The following is a 24,852-nucleotide window of genomic DNA, read 5'->3' as shown; positions in this document are numbered from 1 at the left end:
ATCACTCCTGATTCAGCTTTTTAGGCATTCCACAGCATTCCTAGTGGTATGGGTAAGGGGGACTGAAGTTTAACATGTTCCTATTATCTTTAGCACGCAAAACCAGCGTCTTGGTCAGCTCATTCATAGCCTTCAGGCCTGTCTGCAGACCCTTAGGGTCCATACATTTGCTTAATATTACTGTGTGCCCACCATGTGTCCTGTTGGTATGTAGAGCTGTAGATGCTCTAACCCAGAGGTTTTCAAACCATACATGCATCAGAATCACCTGGAGGGCTTGTTATACACAGTTCCTGATTCAGTAGATCTAGGGTAGGGCCTGAGAATTTGTATAGCTGACAAGTTCCCAAGGGATGCTGATGCTGCTGGTCTAGGACCATGTTATTTGACCCCTGCTCCAAAAGAATCATAGACTCATAACAGAGGTCAATTGCATGTTACATATTCATTCATTCAACAAATAATTACTGTATACCTACTGTTTGAGATGTTGATCTAGAGATGAAACACAAAACAAAAAATCCCTGCCCTCAGGTGAAACTATTTTGTATGATAACTGTTATGGTGGATACATGTTATTTCACATTTGTCCAGACCTGTAGGATGTACATCACTGAGCGTGAACCCTGATGTAAACTACGGACTTTCAAGTGATAATGTAGGTTTGTTGATTGTAACAAATGGACCACTGTGGTGGAGGATGCTGATAATGGGGAGGCTGTGTGTGTGTGTGTTGGTGAGTATACGGGAAATCTCTGTATCTTCCACTCATTTTTGCTGTAAACCCAAAACTGCTCTAAGAAAATAAAACCTATTAAAAAAAAATCCCTGCCCTCAAGTCAAGGTTGGGGGAGGGCCCCAAAATCCATTCCAGCTGGCTTAAGCAGAAAGGAGGGAATTTATTGGAAGGATCCTAAGGATCCAGAATCATGAAATGAGGTGACTTTCTGCATCTCATCTCCCTGAGGAGTTGCAGAAGGGCCTCATTTTCCTCTCCATGAAGGGAGCGCTCCAGGAGGCTTTCCATGCCACACAAATGACCTCTTGAGTCCAGTAACACTGACTAACTGGAATCTGTCCCAAGTCGATGTTCCCAGGAGAGAATCAGGTGCCCACCGTGGTGGGTATTAAGTCACATGTTAAGTAAAAGGGTGTTCAGGCTCACCCCTTATGCAGGGCTGGATCTCAGACAGGAGCCAGTGGACTGGGCAGCACCTCGTATGATGTCTGGGTAGACCGGACGGATTTAGTGGTGGCAGGGAGACTGATCAGGTCAGGACAGCTCACTTAGGCAGGAAGTACCTGCAGTGTAGATCTGCTTAGCAACCCTTCCTATGGAAAAGCCATGTGATGAAAGAGAAGCTGCTGCTTGTGTGTTAGCCCAGTGCAGTTCTGCTCACTTTAGGAAAAGTTCTGCTTGTCCACTCTTCTTACCAGGGTCTCCTGAGGCCATTGGCAGGCTGACCTAATGCCCCCTATGAAGACTTAATTTGATTTTAATTTTCATTTGTGGGTCATTGCAAGCTGCTCTATGTTCATATTGATTCTTTAAGTTGGCTGTGTTTTACTGGGCTGAGAACTCGTGTAAAATAAGAATGATTTATAGAGATCTAACATTTTAACTTGTGCAGTTGCTGAAAAACAAAAATCCACAATAGCAATATAATGATTTTACTTTCCTTTGTGATATTTTTCTTTTGATGGTATTTTAATGCACCAAAGCACATCCAAGCCAATTGCTCCCATTTCAGGGTCTGACCTCCATGAAGGTGTGAGTGGATATGTTCTCTTGTTCCCCTCCTCTCCACTCCTACACGCTCCTCTCTTCTCCTTCACCTTCTCCCTCTTCCTCCATCGCAGAGTTCTCTCATTTTTCCATCTGGGCAGCAGACAGGTAGTTTGCCAGATCACTAATGGCTTGTCTTCCCTCCCTGCCAGGGCTCATTAACTGCTGGTAGAGGTGGTTGGTTGAGGGAAGTACTCTTGGGCAAAGGATCTGGGAAGCCCAGAGTCACCTTTGGGAGCATGAGGTGTGGGGAGGGAGGTGGGAAGCAGAAACGTCAGATTTTGTTTCCCCTCTTTTGTGTTGGGCCCAAGCTCAGTGGTAGAACTTGGCCTACAGAGGATGTTGAATCTTACCTGGGTCATTCCAGGGTGACGCATCCAGCTAGGAGGTGTATTTCTGCTTTTGTGCACTTCATGAATATTCTAGACTCATTCACCGAGGGCTTGGGCAGGACCAGAGTCCTCATGTCAGGCAGGTCCCATGTGAGCCAGCCATTTGATAAACTTTCAGGCCCCATCGGCTGGCTCTTTATTGACTTGCTTCTCTCCTGTTATGAATTCTCAAAAGATGGCAGTCTCCTTAATGTTCAAAAGAAATTTATTCAGTCTACTGGACAGCAATGTGAATATAGCTAATAATACTGTGTTGTATACTTGAAATTTGCTAAGAGAGTAATCTTAAGTGTTCTCACCACAAAAAGAAAAAGAAAATGGTACCCTTGTGAGATATGTTAATATGTTAAGTAGCTTGATTGTGGTGGTTATTTCATAATGTATAAAAACATCAAGTTGTACACCTTAAATATACACAACTTTCATTTGTCAGTTAAACCTGAATAAAGACGGAGGGGAAGTAATCAGTTATTGTTTGTCTAAATTGAATCTTAAAGATTTAGAGCGAGCTGGCTTTTCCTGTCATAATTGATCAGGGTTTTAGTTCCACTAACAGGGCCATTCCCCCCACCCCTTGTAAAGGCTATTTTTCCTTTGTTTCTGGATCTGAGATCAGAATAATCTCAGCAACAAATACTATACGTGTATGTTAATTTTGGCAAAAAGTTTTAAATTAATTTAATCTTTTAAGTAATACATATACACAGAGTTTGAAAAGCAGTTAAATAACTCCATAAAGCTTAAAATTATAGTTGCCAAGCTATTGGGAGTGGGGAACACAGACTCTGGGAGGAGATGTAACTATTCTGAATTTTGACTTTCAAGCTGCAGGATTCCTTCTGTCCTGCCGTCTTCCACTTTGCAGGCTCTGGGAGACACATAGTGTCTACCCTTGGCCAGATCCCCTTTTGCATACACCTAGATTCTGTTTCTTCCCTTCTAGGTCAGTTTCTGCTCCTGGTTCCTTTTCCATCTTCCAAAATGTTGCCATCTCTTGAGAGCAATCATCTCTTCTTTGGTTTCTAAGCCTTTTTTTTTTTTTTAAAGAGAGAAGCTTAGGAACTTGGGGAAGGAATGAGTTTGGGGGCTCTAGAGAAGGGTGTGTGTTCAGTTTGCCATATGTTCAGTCTCACTGGGGATTGAAACCTACATTTAAAAACAGAGCCTCAGTATTTATGCTTTAAGAATACAGCCATGGCGGGGGAGGGTATAGCTCAGTGGTAGAGAGCTTAGCATGCACGAGGTCCTGGGTCAATCCTCAGTACCTCCATTTAAATAAATAAATAGATACATAGATAAACCTAATTACCTCCCCCTAAATCCTCCCCTCCAAAAAAAAAAAAAAAACAAAGAACACAGCCACGGGGGTAGTTACTAGCCTGAGGAATAAGCACAGGATAACCTGTGTGGTGTGTAGCAGTTGAGTGAGTTGAATATGATGGGTGTTACGTGATGTCTCCTGTCTTAGTGGACCTTGGGCTGATCATCTTGAGGAGCACCATTAGAAGGTGCTGCAGCCACCTCCCATCCCCTCCTTGGGGCAGAGGAAAGTTGAAGTGTCAGGAACAGCAATCAGAGGGTCTTTTTAGCTGTGAAAGAGCAGAGGTGAAGAATAAGCTGGTGGAAAGGAAAGGGGGTGTTGGATGTGCTGGATGATTTCCATTTGCCTTTCTAGGTCCACTGTTCCCCTGTTCCACTGGCTTTTTGTTCTCGGAGCTTGACCTGTATGGGCTGCATGTGCAGAGTATGGGTTTCATCTGTGACCCCCTTGTATTGTGGCCTCTTATTGGGTTCAGCCAATGGGGCATCAGCAGGAGATCAGAGGGAGGGAGGAGAATGAGATGGAGTTTATTCCTCTGGCTCCCTGCCTGTAGAATCATCACACAGGCTGTGTTCCTGGACAAAAGGTCCCAGCTTAGCTCCTGCCAGGTACTCTGAGCCTCCCTCTCTGTCCCGGGATCCTTCAGGCCCAGGTGTGACAACAGCACCCTCTACTCGTCCCCAGAGGTACTGCATTGTCCCTTAATGTTTCTCTGCACCTAGAACCCAGCCCCTCTATTAAACGTTCCTGGAACTGCCTAATTTGGGCATATCATCCGTTTCCTGCAAGACCTCTACTGGGATGTCTGCAAAACGTGTAAATCAGCCAGATATTGGGACAGGCTGAATAAATGCGAATCCCAGCCCTTGCAGAAATAATTTTGATGACCAGCTGTGGGCTGGACACTGCACATGGAACTTGGGCCCGTTGTACTGATCAGCACAGACTTGTTCAGAACAACTGTATTTTTCCAGACTGCCAGAGTTTTCAGCGGTAGACAAGGCTGGTCTTGCATTGTTAGTTTCTCGTGTACGTGAATTATATGTTTTCTTTGGGAAAAGTTTCTTGTTTTTAGCAGTTTGCTTAGGCAGTCATCAAATGAAGAAATTAATGCTGTGAGGCCACAACAGTGTTTATATGCCATCTAGAGAGGTCTTGTGCCTGGAGGGTAAGAGTCAGACAGTCTTGGGTTTTAACTTTTTTCCCCACTTGGCTAACTTTGTGAGCTTGGGAAATTTTTTCACCTCCAAGGAGCCTGAGTATCAGCACTCACCTTAAAGTGTTGTATGAAGATTGAATGAGGTCGGATATAGAAAAGCTGAAGTTTCCCTGTGCCTGACACGTAAAAAATGTTCCCTAAGTAGTAGTTATTATTAAAAACTCTCATTAAATTTGGGTTCTGTGGAGGAAAAATACAGTTAATATGTGGTTTCCAGCCTGTGCATTGTTGCTGTTTGCACATGTTCTGTGCCTGGGGAGTCTTTGAAGCCTTGAGTTCTGGTCCTTTATTAATGTAAACCCTCCAAGGTGATGACGGTTCAGGGTGTGGCGAGGCCCCTGCCAAGTGAGACTGAAGAGCTGGCATTCCCTGGGTGGTGTTGTCCCCCAGAGATAGAAGGTGGAGGTATAGAGCCGACTTGGCACAAAGCTGACCATGTGCCTTTGTCCTCTGGCTTGTTGGCCTGAACTTGGACTCTTCCTTTCTGTTCCCTGACCTTGGAGAAGGAAGGCTATAAAACAGACTGTAAAACCAGGAGGAGAAGGGGAAGGAGGGGGCACCTGATGGGTGGTGAGGTGAACTGTGCTGCTCCCCCAAGCTATTTGTGAGGGAAAATGAGGAAAAGATGGAAGTAATTTACCAAATGAAGGGCAGCACATCCAAAAGAGGTAAATTCCAACAGCCCTTAATATTTCATTACACAAGTACAATCATCCCTCAGTATCTGTAGGAGGTTCCAGGACCCCCTCGATACCAAAATCCTCGGAGATCAAGTCCCTTATATGAAGTGGTGTAGTATTTGTGTGTAACTGGGGCACATACTCCCATATACTTTAAATCATCTCTAGATCACTTCTGATACCTAATACAATGTAAATGCTGTGTAAATAGTTGCCAGTACTTGGCAAATTCAAGTTTTGCTTTTTGGAAATTTCTGGAATTAAAAAAATATATTTTCAATTTCCAATCGGTTGAATTCATGCAGTAGAACCTGAGGATACAGAAAGCTGACTGTATTTCATGATCATTTTGAAATTAAGAGAGAATTAAATAGGGGAGGAGGTTATAGCTCAGTGGTAGAGCTCATGTCCTGGGTTCAATCCCCAGTACCTCCATTAAAAAAAAATATATATATACATATAAATAAGTAAACCTAGTTACCTACCCCCCAAAAAACAAGCAAATGAAAAAAGAGAGATAATTAAAGAGAGGACAAATTATGTCACATGATATCTCCTACCCATAGTTTACCACTGATAATACTTTCATGTGTCACCTTGTGGACTTTCAAATGCATCTACATTTGTAAATTCAAAGTGGGATTATTTTAGACTGTGGCTCTGTAACCTGCACTTTTCTCTTAATGTGTATATCCTTCTGTACAAATGAATAGAAATCTTTAAAAAAATTTTATTGAGGTATAATTGACATATCATTATATTAGTTTCAGGTTTATAACATAATGATTTGATATTTGTACATATTGTAAAATGATCACCGCAATAAGTCTAGTTAACATCCATCACCACGCATAGTTACAAAAATTTTTTTCTTGTGATGACAACTTTTAGGATCTACTTTTGAAGTCCATGCACAATAAATGCTGGAGTGGGTGTGGAGAACGGGGAACCCTCCTACGTTGTTGGTGGAAATGTAGTTTGATGCAGCCATTATGGAAAACAGTATGGAGATTCTTCAAAAAACTAAAAATAGACTTAGCATATGATCCAGCAATTCCACTGCTGGCATATATCCAGAGAAAACTCTAATTCAAAAAGATACCTGCACCCCAGTGTTTATAGTAGCACTGTTTACAATAGCCAAGACATGGAAGCAACCTAAATGTCCATTGACAGATGACTAGACAAAGAAGCTGTGGTATATATATACATACATACATACAATGGAATACTACTCAGTCATAAAAAAGAATAAAATAATGCCATTTGCAGCAACATGGATGGATCTGGAGATTGTCATTGTAAGTGAAGTAAGCCAGAAAGAGAAAGAAAAATACCATATGATATCACTTATATGTGGAATCTGAAAAAAAAAAAGACACAAATGAACTTATTTACAAAACAGAAACAGACTCACAGACATAGAAAATAAACTTATGGTTAATAAGAGGAAAGGGGGTGGGAAGGTATAAATTGGGAGTTCGGGATTTGCAGATCCTAACTACTATATATAGAAGAGAGAAACAACAAATTTCTACTATATAGCACAAGGAACTATACTCAGTATCTTTTGGTAACCTATAATGGAAAAGAATATGAAAAGGCATGTATGTATGTATACATATGACTGAAACATTATGCTGTACATCAGAAATTGATGCAATATTGTAAGCAGACTATACTTTAATTTAAAAAATGAGAAAAAATAAAGAAAGCTCAAAAAAGATCTACTTTCTTAGCAACTTTGAATATGCATTATAGTATTATTAACTATAGTCACCATTAACTATAGTCACTATACAGTATTATTAACTATAGGAATGTAGTAGTAATGCTATCCAGTACATCCCCGTAAAGGAAATCTGTTAAGTGGCCACAGAACATTTTGTGTCCTTGCCTTATATGGCAATCAGTGCCATAGTTCTGAATAACTGAATTTCTAAGTTATTTCCAGTGTTTTTCGTTATTATAAACCAAACTCTGTAGTTGTTTTCATTCTTAAACAGTGTCTGAAACTCTGTGGGTGTCTCTGCCAGTTTATAAGGTATTTGCAGGCAAAGTTTCTGCTTGGACTTCTTTTACTATTCCCCAAAGCACCTAGCAGAGTCTCCTAATAGGCATCCCCTTGTTTATTGCTAAATTTGACATTGAAGAGGATGAGAGCTTGATTCCATTGTTTATCTTACTACTTAAGGCCATCACCAGTCAGCCTTTAAAACACATGTATTAGTAATTTAAGATCACATCAGACTTTCTATTACCTGCAGTAATTACATATAGTAATACTGGCATAACCCTTGGGTTTTCAGAGCACTTTTCACATTGTTATATCATACGGATCTTGGTATGGCTATTATCATCACTCCCATTTTGCAGTGAAGGAAACTGAGATTGAGAGTTTGTGCTCTTCGAGAAGCCACAACATGTTGCCTCTTGTTTAACTTATTGACTTAAAAGAACAGAAAATTAGTGTTAATTTGCACCTTAGTATCCATGATGTTGCTGTTAGGTACCAATCACATAGAAATGGAGTAAACTGTTTTTTTAAAAAGTAAATTTTAATTTGATTTTTGCTAACCAATGGTGAGACATGTCTTCTCCTTTAAAATTTTTTTATTATTTTTTTTACCTTTTTTTAAAATCAAATTTTTGGGGGGTCAGGTAATTAGGTTTATTTATTTTTAATAGAGGTACTGGAGCTTGAACCCAGGACCTCATACATGTTAAGCACACGCTTTACCACTGAGCTATACGCTCCCCACTGGAGTAAACTATTTTTCGATGGAAAAATTGGTAGCTAGTTCACGACAAACTTAACATGTTTTTTTTCCTAGAGAGAGTTGTGCCAATTCTTATCTACTAGATTTGCTGGCCATATTATTCAAGGTAATTAAAAAATTTCTAACCCTGCAAGTACTGTCTGGTGGAGATAATTCCTGTATCAGTAACTTCTCTGTGGCCTTTTAGCTTTGCAGTGACCTCACTCTGTCCATGGGTGCATTTTTACAGGTTGTTTTCACTAAGGGAATGGTTATTTATACTTTTCCTTCTCTCTCCCTGTCTTTTGGGTCTTTAGCTATGACAGAGACTCCACTTTCAACTGTGTTTGTGGGAAAAGGACAACTGATCGCAGGGATGGACCAAGCTCTGGTCGGAATGTGTGTAAACGAGAGGCGTTTTGTGAAGATCCCCCCAAACCTCGCCTACGGAAGTGAAGGAGTTTGTAAGTATTTGTTTTGTGTTTCTAAACACATCTGCTGAAACCAGCAGAATATTTTGCAGGCTCTTTACAGGCAGACTGGAGAGTCTTTGGAAGCTTTAGGTTGGAGAAAATGAGAAGCAGTGAACACACACACAGCTAAAATTTCATCTTAGGTTTATTTCTTCTAGATATGAAAGAAGTCTTACTAACACAGGTGTATTGAATGTTAACCTGTGTTGACAGGAAACTTTTGTTCTTTCTCTGTTCTTTCAATTTCATTTGGAAGAAAGGAGGAGTTTTGGAATTTTTTTTAAAGTAAAGTTTATTTATTTATTTTTTGGCGGGGGGATTAGGTTTATTTAGTATTTATTTATTCTTAGAGGAGGTAGTGGGGATTGAACCCAGGACCTCATGAATTCTAAGCATGTGCTCTACCACGTGAGCTATACCTTCCTTCCCTCATTTTAGAATTGTATGTATCCCCTTGAGCCCTTTTGGCTTTCATTCACTTTGGCAGCATCCTAGGTGTTTGGCCTGAAAGACAGCAGCTTTTCAGTGTGAACTCTCTTTAACTTCTAGCTGGTGTGATCCCCCCAAATTCAGTGCTTCATTTTGATGTTCTTCTGATGGATATTTGGAATTTGGAAGATCAGGTTCAGATTCACACTTATTTCAAACCCCCCAGTTGCCCTCGGACCATCCAAGTGTCGGATTTTGTAAGGTACCACTACAACGGAACATTCTTGGATGGAACTCTGTTTGATTCGAGGTAAGTACTGCGATTTGTGGTAGCATCAGTGAAATGCCCTTGGTTCCTTCTCATCCGGTTTTTACGCCCATGGAGAAACCAGAAAGGGGACTCTTCCCAACTGTTCTGTGATTAGGAGCAAAGATCCATACGTGCCTTTCCTCCAGGGATGGGTATGGGTTTATTGGTCAGCTGAGGTTTGAGTAACAAAACCTTTTGAAGGATGAGTTAGTATGGAACTTTTCCCTTTTCTCTTTGGTTTGCAGTCACAATCGCATGAAAACATATGACACATACGTAGGGATTGGCTGGCTGATTCCCGGAATGGATAAAGGGCTGCTGGGGATGTGTGTGGGAGAAAAGCGCATCATTACCATACCTCCTTTTCTAGCCTATGGAGAAGATGGAGATGGTAAGTCCTTCTCATTCTTCGAACCACTCTCATCTGTCCTTATTTCTACTGCAGTGGTAAATTTAACTCATCACATGAAACCCACTAGACCCTTTGGTCTAGACTTGCACTGTCCAATATGGTAGCCACTACTTACATATGGCTATTTACATTAAAATTAAAATTAAATAAAATCTTAAATTCTGTACTTTGGTCATACTGCCAAGTTCATGTGCTTAAGAACTACACATTACTGAGGGCTACTCTACTGGTCAGTGCAGGTACAGAGCATTTCTGTTAGACAGTGCTAGTCTAGGTTATCTGTTGTCTGATGATTCAGTTGCAGAAATCTCCACTTATTCGTGGTCATTGGTGTTCTTAAGAAAGCTGTCGACCACTGCCTTGTAAGCTGTAACTTTGGGCACCACCTCTCCAGCCTCTGTTTTCCCATCTGTGAAATGAGATTTGAACTAGACAGTCTAAAGGTTGTAGACATCTAAGTAGAAATGTAGCATGTGCTGCCAGAATTGTCATTTTTTCACTGATTTGTAACTCCTTGATGGGTTTTACCTGTGACATTAGCTCTGTGTAGATAAATGCAAAGCATAATTTTAGAAAATACATTAGTGTCCAGTTTGTAGTTTTACTGTGAGGGCAGACAGAACATTGGCTGGTGAATAAAATTTCTCAGCTACTCATGTTTGAATTCCAGGCACATTTAACCATATTGACAGGCTGACACGACAATGAGGCCTCCAGGCATTTGAACAGATACATGTAGTTAAGAATAGAAATGAAAATGTGATGCTATATAAGAATTTAACTGACAGTGGTACCCAACTTTTAATAACTCCCTCGTAATAATGATAATGTTTTCCAAGCTATGTTCCCTGGCTCTAGGTCTACGGAGCAGGAGAGGGGAGTCTGACCAGATGGGGCTCAGCCTTCTCTCCAGTCCACCTCCACTTTTATTACTTGGACCTGCAGACTGTTTCTTTAAAAGTCTGCTAATAGAAAAATAAAGCTTGAAAACAACTGCCGTAAATGTATCTTAATTCTCCCATCCCCAAGATGTGTTAATATTCTTATTGGTACTCAAACGGTCTCGTCCTTGGCTGGTGGAAGCCTCTTGGCTCCCAAATCCTTGTGTTGTCATCCACGTGCCTACAACATACCAAATAAAACTAGATGCCTAGCCTGATGTGAGGAATATTATTTATTTAAAATAAGTAACTAATAATTTAAATATTTAAACAGGTTATTTTTAAATGCTTTGCACTTTGATACTGTGCTCAGTTATCCAGGTTTAAATTTAAATCGGTGAATTGTATAGTGAATTGGAAATTACATCTTAGTCAAGTTATTATAAAACAAAAGCAAATATTCAAGTAGTACATGATAATGTTGGAAAATTTTAAAGCCTGGGGTTACTTTTAAGGCTTTCTGTTTTCTATTCAATTAAAAGATACAGAAAAGTACAGAAACAGATTATTGCACACCCTCCCACGCCCTTCCACACCCATACCTGCATTTCAGAAATTAAACACATCTGGCATTCAGAGGCTGACTCAGCAGCCCACGTTCAGCAGATTTCACCACTCCTTGGAGGGGAAGGAAACAGGGGTGGGCTCTGCCGGAGAGCCAGCTGAAGGAGCACAGGCTTGGCATGCCCAGGCCTACTCCTTTGCATGACGTAACAAATGGCAAGTAAGAGTGTGGAGGTGGGTGGTTTGCCAGGTAACTTCCTTTTATCCCAGAGTACTGGATTTAGAGCTACTACAATTGGTTGACATTGATCTTTACAGGAAGGAGCTAGTGCCCAATAATCTCTTCATGTGGATCATTGTGTTGCAGACATTCAGTAAATCCTCACTGTTAGGAACAGTCCAAGAGAAGCAGCACCATCCTGCAGTGAGGCAGAAATGATTTGAAGAGTATTTACATTTTGGATTGTGGGTGCCATTTTTTCTTTCTTATTTCAGCTAACTTTAGTTTTACTTATAGCTTGTCTTAGATGCACTTAAAGGATTGAATTTTTGCCTCTTTAAAAAATTGGCTGTGAGTTCCAAAGAACAAGTCTGTGGAATGTTCTCTAGAACTTGGTCTGAATTTTGGAATTTGTGCCTTTAAATGTCTGTGATTTGCATCTGTACACAACAGAAGCCCACAGAGATATGTATTTGAGTTTGTACATTGAGCCTTGCCAACACAAACATAGAATATGTGGTCACAGTAGTCTCTCATGTCATTAATATTGGTTTGCTCCTTTTTCTGAGAAAGTCGGGCTTCAGATTATACCCGTCAGCCCATGGTTGGACACCGTGGTGACACAGCATGGTTAGACGTCATGGGAGACCACCCAAGACATGGAAAAACATTTGTTTCCTTGGCTTGAAAACTTTAAGAAATGTGTAACACCGACTGCAGTGGGTGTTAAGTTGTAGTTAAAATGCTTCCTAAATCTTGTGTCCTGATTTCCTCATCTTTCTTCATTCCACTCTAGGGAAAGACATTCCTGGACAGGCATCTCTGGTGTTTGATGTTGCATTATTGGACCTCCATAACCCCAAGGACAGCATCTCCATTGAGAATAAGGTAGTGCCTGAAAACTGTGAACGACGAAGTCAAAGCGGGGACTTTCTCAGGTATCATTACAATGGCACACTTCTGGATGGCACACTCTTTGATTCCAGGTAAGGAAACCACAGGAGCCTTCACTCACTGGAACATCTTATTAAATATAGTTTACTGCTGGCTGGACCATGATTTGCATACTCTGTTAGTGCCAATTTGGAGTTAGTGTTTTCATCTCCAATACAGGTTTCTATTTCCTGATACTGAATTCCTTCAGAGGCTATTATAACAGTCTTCTTGAAGTCCTGTGGGAGATGGGTCTGCAGGAAAGCAGGAGGCTTACCCCAGACTCCCACCATCTCTCTATACTGTGCTCTGCTATCCAAGTATAAACCCAACAGTGGGGTCCAAGATGGGAATGACCAGGAGGGAGGTCCAGGCAGTAGGATGGGAAAAGAACAGGCTTGGTGCCAGGAGACCTGGGTTTCAGTCCCTGTGTGTCGTGCACTATTGGTGTGACTTTGGACAGCGTTTAAACTCCCTGAGCTTCAGTTTTTTCCCCTGTTGGTAGTACCTCTCTCTCTTTTTTTGTTTTTTTCCCCCTGGTTCACTGAAATACATTCTTGTGTGTGTGTGTGTGTGTGTGTGTTTAATGAAAGTATAGTCAGTTTACAATGTTGTGTCGATTTCTGGTATACAGCACAATGCTTCAGTCATACATGAACACACATATATATATTAGTTTTCATATTCTTTTTCACCATAAGTTACTATAAGATGTTGAATATAGCGCCCTGTGCTATACGGTATGAACGTGTTGTTTATCTATTTTATATATAGTAGTTAGTATCTGCAAACCTTGAACTCCCAACTTATCCCTTCCCACTCTCTTTCCCCCCTGATAACCGTAAGTTTTGTTTTCTGTGAGTCTGTTTCTGTTTTGCTAATAAGTTTATTTGTGTCCTTTTTTTCCCACATGTAAGTGATATCATATGGTATTTTTCTTTCTCTTTCTGGCTGATTTCACTTAGAATGACGATCTCCAGGCCCATCCATGTTGCTGCAAGTGGCATTATTTTATTAGTTTCTATGGCTGAGTAGCACCTCTCTGAAAGAGATGGTGAGATTAAAGAGATGAAGTAGATGAAAGCACTTTGCAAACCTTAAAGGCTTATCTGCGGCAGGGATTGGATGGGTGAATTCAGCTCCCATCCTGAGGCTGCAGAGGCTAATTACTGCGCCTGTTGTTACTCAAAGTTTTGTTTTGTTTATCAGGCTTAGCTGGCAGTCATGAGCTGGCAGCAGGCATTTGGTCTGTGTTGCTCATTCAAGTGGCATGGGTTGTTTGGAAGGCATTCCTTTAGCTTCCTGTAGAGCGAACAAGTAGTGACAGCAATCTACCTGCCTCTCTGAGGTAAGGCTTCTCATTTATTTAGTCATCCAGAAACATTACAGAAGAATTAAAAAAATTTTTTGTGGGCGGAGATAATTAGGTTTATTTATTTATTTTATTAGTATCTTTTTAATGGCGGTACTGGGAATTGAACCCAGGACCTCGTGCGTATTAAGCACACACTCTACCTCTGAGCTATCCCTTCTCTCCCAGAAGAATTTTTAAATTTTATTTTCTTTGAATAATTCATTTTTCCTACTCCTAGAATCTTTTCTTTTAAATTTTTCATCTGATTTTTTTTGGGGGGAAAATTCAATCATCACATTGTTCAAAATTAAAACAAAATATACATTAGAATATGTTGTAGGGGGGAGGATAATAGCTCAGTGGTAGAACACATGCTTAGCATGCAGGAGGTCCTGAGTTCAATTCCCAGTACTTCCACTAAATAAATAAATAGATAAACCTTACATTCCCCCTTCCCCCTACACACAAGAAAAAGAGAAAAAAAATTCTCTATTAGGATTTTTATTTTAAAAGTATTATGTTCTTATTGTATAAGTGAAACAATGCAAAGGTATTTACTACAATGTACCCCTTCCCTCCTCACCACCCATAGTAAATATTAAAAACCTCCCACAGGCTCCCTCCATGCTTATAAATGCTTTCATGTTTAAATCTTCATTCCATCTGGAATTTATTGTGGTGTTCAGCATGACAGTAAGGATCTAACTATTTTTTTCCAGACGGTTAGCTAAGTTTTTCCAATACCCTTTATTGAGCAACTGTCTTTTCCTCACTCATCTAAAATCTGATATTTATTATATACTTTGTCTAGAATTTTTATCCTTTTCCAGTGATCTAGCCATTCATGCCCCAGTATCACTCCTCTAGCTATTGCAGCTTTTAAATTTGTATGATAGAGAGTATTCTTTTTCTTTTTAAACATCGTTTTTCCCTACTAAGGGATACATTGACATGGCTCAAAATTCTAAAAGTACAAAAGAATATACAATGAAGAATTTTTCTCCTATCCTTGTCCCTCAGCCACCCAGTTCCCCTGTTTACAGGGAACCAGTATTATGAATTTCATAGGTCTTCCATACACATACAATGAAATGCAGATAATTCTGTAGATAATCTGCTTATTAGGTGGAGAATCCTTTGTTACTATCATTTCTTCACACCCCTTGGCTTTGTGGTCTCTGAGGGGTGTTGAGAAGAGACAGCCTCTCACGGCTCTGCCTTTTCTTCTCCCTGGCCCCCCACTGTTGGCCATCTTCTCTGAGGCAGTCATCCTTGGGCTGTGTTGGATGAGGTGATGGCGGAACTGACTGGCTCTTTCAGGACAAGATTTTTGCCACATCTGCTCCAAGTGGGGATGGATAATGGGTGCAGATCACTGTGATTCAGAGTTTGGTAGTAGATGTGGCATATGAAGTTTTATGATTGTATTCTGAAATCATCAGGCTTTGGGAAATTTATTCCTGTTCTCTCCAAACTCATAGTAATTAGACTCAACTGGCAAATTATACAGAGGCTGGCTCTTTCCACTGAGTGGAATGCTTGGACCTCCAGCCAGAGGCACTTGGGAAACCCAGGTACTCACCAGGAGGTGGCCTGGTGAGCAGGGATTGCTGCACGGCAAATTTATCCAGGCTCTGGTGGAGGCTGCAGAGTTAAATTGCTCTCAGTATATATGCTACTTTTCTGCCAATACAAATATTTGTATCTCATATATACGGATATTCTCCTCTTTAGAGGAATTTTTAGGTTTGTTTTTTTTTTTGCTTTAATTTGAAACTTTATTATTTAAAAAAATTTTTTATTGAAGTATAGTTGATTTACAATGTTTATTAGTTTCTGGTGTACAGCAGAGTGATTCAGTTATATATATATGTGTGTGTATATATATACACATATATACATATATATATATATATATTTCATATGCTTTTCCACTGTGGTTTATTACACAGTAGGACCTTGTTGTTTACCTATTTTATATATAGTAGTTTGTATCTGCTGATCCTGAACTCCTAATTTATCCCTCCCTTACCCCCTTTCCCCTTTCCCCTTTGGTAACCATAAGTTTGTTTTCTATGTCTATGAGTTGGCTTCTGTCTTGTAAATAAGTTCATTTGTGTCATATTTTAGATTTCACATATAAATGATATCATCATATGATATTTGTCTTTCTCTTGTCTGTCTCTCAGTATGATAATCTCTAGGTCCATCCACGTTGCTGCAAATGGCATTATTTCATTCATTTTTATGGCTAAGTAGTATTCCATTGTGTGTGTGTGCGCGCGCGTGTGTGTGTACACCACATCTTCTTTATCCAGTCACCTGTCAATGGACATTCAGTTTGCTTCCATGCCTTGGTTATTGTAAATAGAGCTGCTAGGAACATGAAGGTGCATGAATCTTTTTGATTTATAGTTTTCTCTGGATACATGCCCAGGAATGGGATTGCTGGATCTTATGGCAATTCTATTTTTAGTGAAATTTTATTTTAGAGTAATAGAAGACACTAAAACTTCTTTCTAAATAAAACGGTTTCTTTACAAGCGATAACAGAGGAATTCTTAGTTTCTGATAAGGGCCCTTTGGACACTTTCTTCATTAATTTGACATGGTCATGGAGCGTTCAGTCTGATTTATATTAGTTATGTTTTTGCATGATTGCTTGTTGTAACCCGCATCCCATTCATAACGTGACCAAACTAGAGGACTGGAGGTCTGGTTTCTGGGAGGCTTCTGCAGGCTGCATCTCTGAGGCTGTGTGTGGATCCTTGTTCACCATTTCAGAGGAGCATGTTACTTGGATTTTACTCAGATTCTAGGATTCAGCCTATTCCGGGATCTGGAGGCCCCTGCGCTCTTGCCTCATGATACCGACTATGCAGCTGTTCTGACAGCTCTCGTGACCAACATCTTTTCTCGTTTGGCAGCTATTCAAGGAACCGCACCTTTGACACGTACATTGGGCGGGGCTACGTGATTGCCGGGATGGATGAAGGTTTACTTGGCGTTTGCATTGGAGAAAAGCGGAGGATTGTGGTCCCCCCTCACCTGGGGTATGGCGAGGAAGGAAGAGGTAAGCGCTGGCTACCGTCCTAAGGCGAAACGAGCAGCCCTCTCTGGGTACGTCCAGGATGCTTGGAACCGGGGCCTCTGGAGAGCCAAAGCGTAGAAGCTAAAGGCCAGCTTCAGACTTAAATGATCAAATATCTCTAGTTTCTAGAGATGCTCTGTCGTTTCTCCTCATTCCCCCTGCCCATTTCCCTTTTCCTTTTGGAATATTTAAAACCTACACAAAAGTTGAAAGAACTGTACAGTGAACTCCACTCAGATTCACCATTTGTTAACGTCTTTCTTTATTTTTCTCTCTCTATATTACGTTTTTTCTCTATTGAGCCATTTGAAAGTAAATGGCAACCTCCCTTTTTCTCTTTTTGCTTTTATTGAGTATATCTGACTTGCAACATTGTGTAGATTTAAAGTGTTCATGTTATTTTGACACATTTTTATATTGTAATGATTGCCACTGTAGTGATAATTAGCACCTCTATCACGTTACATAATTATTTCCTTTTTAGTGGCTGGAATAGTTGAGATCTAGTCTTCTAGCAAGTTTGATGATTATCATACAATTCTGTTGTTTATATTCACTATACTGTGCATTAGATCTTGGTTTTTGTATTTTAATAACTTGAGGTGTTTTGTGTATACCATAAAATTCACCCATTTAAGTATACAACCCAATGACTTTTAGTAAATGTAGTGAGTTATGCAACTACCACCCTAATCCGGTTTTAGAACATTTTTGTCACCCAAACAGCAGCAAACTCCTTTTTAAAAATTACATAATTAATATATGTTAACTCAGAAAAAGAGAACAGAGATAAACAACCACCACCACAATAATCTCACCACCCAGGTATGAGCATTGTTAATGTGGGAGGTGGCATAGTGGCCCCAAAAGATGTCAATGTCCTAATCCCCAGAACCTGTGAGTATGTTACCTTACATGGTAAAAGGGACTTTGCAGATGAGTTTCAGGTAAGGATCTTGAGATGGGGAGAGTATCCTGGATCATCCGGTGGCCTTGATTTACTTACAAGGATCTTTGTAAGAGGGAAGCAGGAGGCCAGAGAGGAGAAAATGCTAAACTGCTGACTTAGAAGCTGGAGGAAGGGGCCACAAGTCAAGGAATGAGGGTGGCCCTGAGAAGCTGGAAAAGGCAAGGGAACAGATTTTCCCCTGAAACCTCCCAAAGAAATACATCCCTGCCAATACCTTGAATTTAGACCTTTGACTCCAGAGTTATAAGAATAAAGTTATGTTGTTTTAAGCCACCAAGTTTGTGGTAATTTATTATAGCAGCAGGAAACTGATACAACCATGGAGTGAATATCCTTTTATGGTTTTGAGTATATGTGAATCTATGCAGGTAAAAGGAAATACACATCCACCTACACTAATAAACACTAACAAAAATGGGATCATCCTTACATATTACTTTGTAATTTCTCTTTACCTAATTTGTTGTGAACAATGTTTTATGCCAACAGGTTGCATAGAATTTTAATGGTTGCATAGCATTCCAAACCGTATTTTCTGTCTTAATTATGTTTTTTCTCATATACCATTTTTTGTAACTTACTTAGGAACAGTTGATGCAGTGTTTATTTTGCTTTTGGGTTTTTTTTTTGCTGATGGGATTCTGGCTGGCCTGGCTGGCAGTATACATTCACTTTGTTAACCTGCTTCTGACTTCTACTCTATGTCATATGGATTTCAGCATTTTCCCAGTAGGGTTTTTTCCCTTTTAAATGGAGGTACTGGGAATTGAACCCAGGACATCGTACATGCTAAGCATGTGCTCTACCACTGAACTCCACTCCAGTAGGGTTTCTTTAAAGGATCTAAGAAACATCAGGTTGGTTGGAAACTAGGGTGTACCATGGAGAAATATTTTTTTCTCCTTGACTTAAATTTCTGATTTAGAAAGCCACAACAAATCTCAGTTTAAGATCTTGAGATAACAGGCCTTGCTTCATGTCCCCTGTGTCTACAGTGTCTTGATGCTCTGTTGTTTTGTATTATGTAAATTTATACTTCTACCCAAATACAGGAATAGACAAATACTTTCTGAGGATTCATGCTTCATTATGCCCTCAGGACCAATTCTTCCTTTCCCTAAAAAGAATATATTGATGGGAAACATTTGCTTATATTATTTTTCTCCTTTTGGCTTTCCATCAAGTATGAGACAGAGTTCTGCAAAGAATTATATAAGGCTGTGGGAAGCATCCAAAGTCTCATAAATTTTCTCGGCATGAGGCTGCTTCATCCTGAATCATTTGTTGCCATGGGGGGGAGGGGCACCGTGGCAGGTGACACCAGGTGCTCTTGGGTGGAGTCTGCCTCTGTCCTCTTGATTAGCCAGTGCCCCAGCCTCTTGGTGAGGTTTGCATAGGACCTAATACTGACCTGAAGGACTGACCTAAGAAGAGTGTGAGGACACAGAGGAAGTTTGTGGCCTCCTCACCACATGCTACAGGGCCAGGCACATATTAAGCATTCAGTGAGTATTTGTGGAAGGAATGAAATGCTGGGCTCTGCATGGGTTCTGCGGCTCCGTCAGCATCTTGTTTTGTTGCAGCCGTTTTCTCTTGCAGGGTTGGGGGAGGGGAGGGGGAAGCCTTTGGCCAGGGCTCTGGCTCTTTCTGTCTGCTTTGTTCAGAAGGGTCAGCCCTGAACTTGGAGTGCTTGGATATGTTTGCAGCCCTGAGGTGGAGAATGAATTCTGCTGCAGGGCTGTGGAAGCATCACTTCCTCAATAGCTTTTTGTTCTCCAACTTTCAAATTACCTTTTAAGTACTCTTTTAGGAAAGTGTGAACAAAGAATGTCGTCAGGAAATGAAGGATATTGTGGCCATCAAGCCCTCAGCCCTGCAGCTGCCCCACCCCCACCCTCCCTGCTCCCTGTGGGGATTCAGGATGGAGGACTCTGGCTCTATATAGCTAAGGGGCATATCAAAGCAATGATTTCAGTGAGCCCAGACTTGTATTTTTCCATACAAAGAAAAGTACTATATTCATTAACTTGAGATGTCTGGTTTTTCTGTAATTAGCAGTAATCTTTTGATGTTCTTAGGTCCTGAGTTTTTTTTGTTTGTTTGTTTGTTTTGCAGAAACTCCTGTATATCCTGGCTCCTCCCTTACTTCTCTCATTTGAGTTAATTCAGACTTGAATCAAGTCTTAGTTAAGATAATGAGGCCCAGAGAGTTTGAGTCATTTGCTCAATGCCACAGTAGCTAATCAGTGATGGAGCTGGAATTGGACCAGGGCTCTAGCCGCTTGTGTCATAGGCAGAAGGGAAGAAGGGGTTTCCATTAGGCAGTGAGTTGTTGATACCCATATAAGGAGAACTGAGAACTCCAACCAGAAGTCCCAGGGCTCTCAGAGGAAACCCACGGTGCCAGGAGCTGGTTCCTTCTGGCCCCGCGGACCAGCGGCCTTTATTTTTTTGCCATCGGTGTCTCTTCTTGAGGAGGCATCCTAGTGGGGAAAACTGATGACTGCTTCCGCATTGGTTAAGGGTTTATCAGAGAAGGCTGGTGTCAGGGCCATCATGAAATGTTGGATTCTTTTCACCTCTTTGCTTGTTTTGGGGAGGAAGATAATTTCCCCTCGCCCTCCTAGGTTCTTCTGGCTGGTCTAATACTTAAATTGACATGAGACAGATCAACAGGAGGAAATCGAACCTTGATGACACATATATGTGGGAGAGACCCAGGAAAACAGTGACTCACCAAAACGTCTGAAGCCCTCACCTTAAATACCACCATTAGCTAAAGACGGAAGAGATATTGAGGGTAGTGTTCTGGGATTTTAAAGGAGAGGAAGACGATTGACGTGGATATTGAAAAGCAAGTGTTTGGTAAACAAATGTTTGCTGGGCCCTGCAGAGACAATGGGATACAGAGAGAAATTTTATCAAACAGACTTTGCTAGGTTCCTTCCTGTCTAAGCACCTAGTTCCTACTGTGGTTATCTATGGTGACGACTCCCTTCCTGGAACAGGTTCTCTCCCTACACTCTTTAGGCTGTTAGGCAGGAAGTGAAAAGACTTTTTTTTTTTTCCTTTTGAGTCTTTTGGGCCTTGATTGTTTTTGGCTCAAAATAATTCACATGGAGGGGGAGGGTACAGTTCAGTGGTAAAAGCATGTGCTTAGCATGCATGAGGTCCTGAGTTCAATCCCCAGTACCTCCATTAAAAAGACACTAATAATAAAAATTTTTAAAATTCACATACCAAAGAAATATTTTTGGGGTGACAAATCCCCCCCAACACTGATCAGCACTTGTACTATAGATTCTTTGAAGAAGGCAGAGCAGATAGAGGGAATGAGGGTGGCAGGGGTGCTGGCTGCCTGGGGCAGGTGGGACCTTATGGCTCAGGGTTTGGTACTGATTTTTCACAGGTCCAACAACCCCATCTACCCAAAGATTTATTGAGGGCCTTTAGGATCAGGCACTGCTGTGGGTGTTGGGGAATCAGAAGAGAAAAAGACAAACAAAACTCCCAGCCCACACGGAGCTTACGTTCTTGTTGACGCCCCAGTCCATGTGCATTCTGCCTTAGCCAGGCATCTGGTGGACTGACTCACGCTCACTTGCTAGGAGTTGACACAGAACCAGAACATTGAATACCTACTTGACAGGGTGTGGTTGACCTCTCCACTGATTGGAATACTTAGGCCTGGGTTAGTTACCAGGAAAGCGCTAGATAAGCTGACCTCAGAGCCCAGGGAAGGGTAGTTCTGGAACATGTTCTTTTTTGCCCTGAGAAAGGCCTGCCTATGAATGTGCCTTTGAGGATGTCGACTAAAAAAACACACACACACACACACACGAAACACACAGTGTGGGAGCTGTGAGTTCAGTTTTATCTGAGGACTTACTGAGGCCCAGGATACAGACTCTCAGATCGCTCTGAGGAACTACTCCAGAGGGGTAAGGAGGGAGGTCAGTATATGTGTGGTTCTGAAGGGGGTCCATGCAATAAAGCACACATCTCGGTAGAAGGTTACTGCTAGTCACGGGGAACAGGTATCTCAGTTACTGATTTGAGTGCTTTTCTAAGCATAAGAAGATGCAAGAATCGGGGTTCATAAAATTTTCTCCTGAAAATGTCTGACTATCTGGGGCCCTGTTCTGCCAGTTTTCCCAGAGCCAGAGTGCCCTATTCCTGATCTCCATCCTGAATTCTTTCTAGGGTGTCGGTCAGTGACTGCAGTGGCTAATGACTGAATTCTTGTAAATCCTGGTGGCAGGCAACATTCCTTAGTTGGTGCTGGGCTGCACCCCGCCAGCCTGCAAGACTTGTAGTTGCCCAACCTCAAGACCAAAGAAAGAGCCCAGAGATAGCAACGGGGCAGGGATCTTACAAGTCTGAAGCAAAAGGTCCTGGAGCGACACCCCATTGTGGATGGCAGATGACAGTGCAGGAATCTTCACTCCTCTCGGGGGAGACATGGGCTACCATTTATAGTGGGAACTGACGTCAGGTTGGTTCATGAGTTGCCAGGGAAACCATCTGCTGGGGCAGGAGGCAAGCATGTAGGCAGTTACTGATTAAGCCCTATGATTAAGAGATTAGATAGTCCTGTGAGTGAAGCAGGGGCTGGTTGAGCAGGGGATGTACAGAGAGCAAGAGAACAGCCATTCTGAGTGGCCTGATCATACAGTTGGCAAGAGGAGGTTAAGTTTGCATTGGCCAAATGCTGCCAGGTCTGTGTGCCTTTCTGCATTCTATCCACATGTTTTCTTCAGAGAGATTAATGGAGCCGTTCAAGATGCATCTTTCTTTTCCACAGTTCACTATGTCACACCCACAGGCTGCACATGGGGGCACATGGTCCTCTTCATTGAGATGGGGGCTCCTAAATCTCCTTTATAGACCATTTAGCACGGTGTTCCTTAAACTTGGCTGCCCCCTTTAAAAAATACAATGCCTGGTGCCACTGTACCCCAGTGGTTCTCACATGTTGGTGTGTATCACAGAATCACCTGGAGAGCTGGAAGACCATGGAACCAGGCGCGCTGAGCCGGAAAGGGCCTGGCCCTTTGTATTTTCACCGGTTCTCCAGGACACGCTATGATAGTGCCCAAGGCTGAGAGAAGGTCACTGCATTGGATGAGCTACATCTGAATCTCAGAGTGGGGCCCAGGCATTGATTTTATTTTTAATGCTCCCAGTTGATATTTTTTAGATGATTATGATTTTTTATTTTATTCTGTGAATATGGTGAATTACATTGTTTTATTGTGGTAAAATGTACACGTTTACCATTTTAACCCTTCTTAAGTTTACGGTTCAGTGTTATTAAATATATTCACAGTGTTGTATAACCATCACCACTGTCTGTACCCGGAACTTCCATCATCTCCTTCATCCCATCATCTCCGACAGAAACTCTGTACCCATTAAACAACAACTCCCCACTACCCTCTCCCCTGGCCCTCCTAACCACCATTCTTCTTTGTGTCTCTAGGAATATTCCAGGTGCCTCATACAAGTGAAAGCAGTATTTGTCCTTCTGTGTCTGGTTTCTTTCACTGAGCATAATGTTTTCAAGGTTCATTTCCAGTTGATTTTAATGGGCAGCCAAGGTTGGGAAACCACTGATCTGACTCCACAGCCACTCACCCTGTTAGCGTGTGCTGGTTTCCCACACGGAGCTGCCCTTGGCCGTGGTTCTGAGCACCCTGCTATGGCAGTTTGCAATACCTGGTTTCTATGGGAACAGTCCTGCACCCTGTTACCACCCACATCAGCAACTCCCCATCACTAGTGAATATCACACACCTGTGTTCTGTTGTAAACGCTTCTCTAATTACTACCTCAGTAACTTTGGGTGGGCATCAAAGTCTGTGCCTCAGTTTCCTCATCTGTAGGTTGGGCATATAGGATTATAATGAGAATTAAATAAACATATACATCTCAAGCACTTAGAAGAGTGCCTGGTTAATAAGCACCCATCCATTAAGTATGTTAGCAGAAGAAACAGAAAAGTACATGGTGGGGGTGGTGAGTAGTGGGAGTTGGAGGGTGGGGGCAGGGGAGGGGCTGTTGATGTTCCCATATCTCCATCTGAATTCTGTCTATAGTTGTGTTGTCTTGTATCTGAGTTGGTTTTCTTGCCTGTAAAATACTAATGAAAATATTATACATCCTTGATTCTAAGTAATACTGTTAACAAAATTTTTACATTTAAACTTCTCTGAAATGATCAGGGAGTGTATTTAACAACTGATACCTCCTGTCCCCAGAGATGCTGCATTAAATTCATGGAACATCTGCTAATCCTGGATTTATAGTAATATTAACCCTTCAAGTTTGCTGCAGGGATTTAATGAGAGAATGTATGTGAAAAGTATTTCTTAAACATCATTCAGGTGTGGGATAATGTTTTCAAAAGTGAAGATGATAGAAATGAGAAGTATAAAAATTTTGTGTAGAACAAACAGGATGTGTTGTAAAAGCATTTTGTTTTTTTCAACCCTAACCCCCAAGGATGATAGTATTAGGAGGTGGGTCTTTGTTTAGTTTAGTTTTGTTTTTAAGGGGGGGCGGTAATTAGGTTTATTTATTTGCTTATTTGTTTTGATGGAGGTACAGGGATTGAACCCAGGGCCTCGTGCATGCGAAGCACATGCTCTACCACTGAACTATACCCTCCCGCTGTAAAAGCAGTTTATCAAGTGTTAGGTGTAATATATGAGCCAATTGTGGCTAGGCGTTTCCCCTGTGAAGTGTCTCTCGAGCACTGAAGTGATTTTCATTCTACAGCTGATTTTCTTATCTCCCCTCTTACTTCTAGTAGGAGCAGGGCAAGCCTTAATTTGGCTGAGCTTTATTTTTCTCATCTGTGATGAGGTTAGCCATAAATCCTTCAAGTTTAACCATTCCACGGGGTGATAGTACAGCGCCTTGAATTTTAATCCAAACTCTTCTCCTCACTGACTGCCGAACCTGGACAAATCTGTGCCTCAGTTTTGCCATCTATAAAATTAGGGTTAAGTTCCTTCTAACAGCCTTTCCAGCTTCATTCTCCCAGTATTCCCCAG

General features: G+C 41.3%; 2 protein-coding genes and 1 non-coding gene across 3 annotated transcripts in view; 1 reads left to right on the top strand and 2 right to left on the bottom strand.

Moving 5' to 3' along the window:
* Positions 1-24,852, bottom strand: part of LOC102504942 (retinitis pigmentosa 9 protein) — a 116,291-nt gene that overhangs the window by 17,473 nt on the left and 73,966 nt on the right. The gene's annotated exons all lie outside the window — the stretch shown is intronic.
* Positions 1-24,852, top strand: part of FKBP9 (FKBP prolyl isomerase 9) — a 38,363-nt gene that overhangs the window by 3,490 nt on the left and 10,021 nt on the right. Inside the window, 6 exon segments of the mRNA XM_006187749.2 lie at positions 8,475-8,499; positions 8,501-8,621; positions 9,180-9,369; positions 9,615-9,760; positions 12,243-12,432; positions 16,661-16,806. Of these exon segments, the coding sequence (XP_006187811.2) occupies positions 8,475-8,499; positions 8,501-8,621; positions 9,180-9,369; positions 9,615-9,760; positions 12,243-12,432; positions 16,661-16,806 (818 nt within the window).
* On the bottom strand, positions 13,840-13,911 carry TRNAI-AAU. The gene has a single exon. It is a non-coding gene; the product is annotated as a tRNA-Ile (tRNA).

The sequence above is a fragment of the Camelus ferus genome, chromosome 7 (assembly GCF_009834535.1).
Source record: "Camelus ferus isolate YT-003-E chromosome 7, BCGSAC_Cfer_1.0, whole genome shotgun sequence".
Lineage (NCBI taxonomy): Eukaryota > Metazoa > Chordata > Mammalia > Artiodactyla > Camelidae > Camelus > Camelus ferus.
This window is presented reverse-complemented; position numbering and strand designations above follow the sequence as displayed.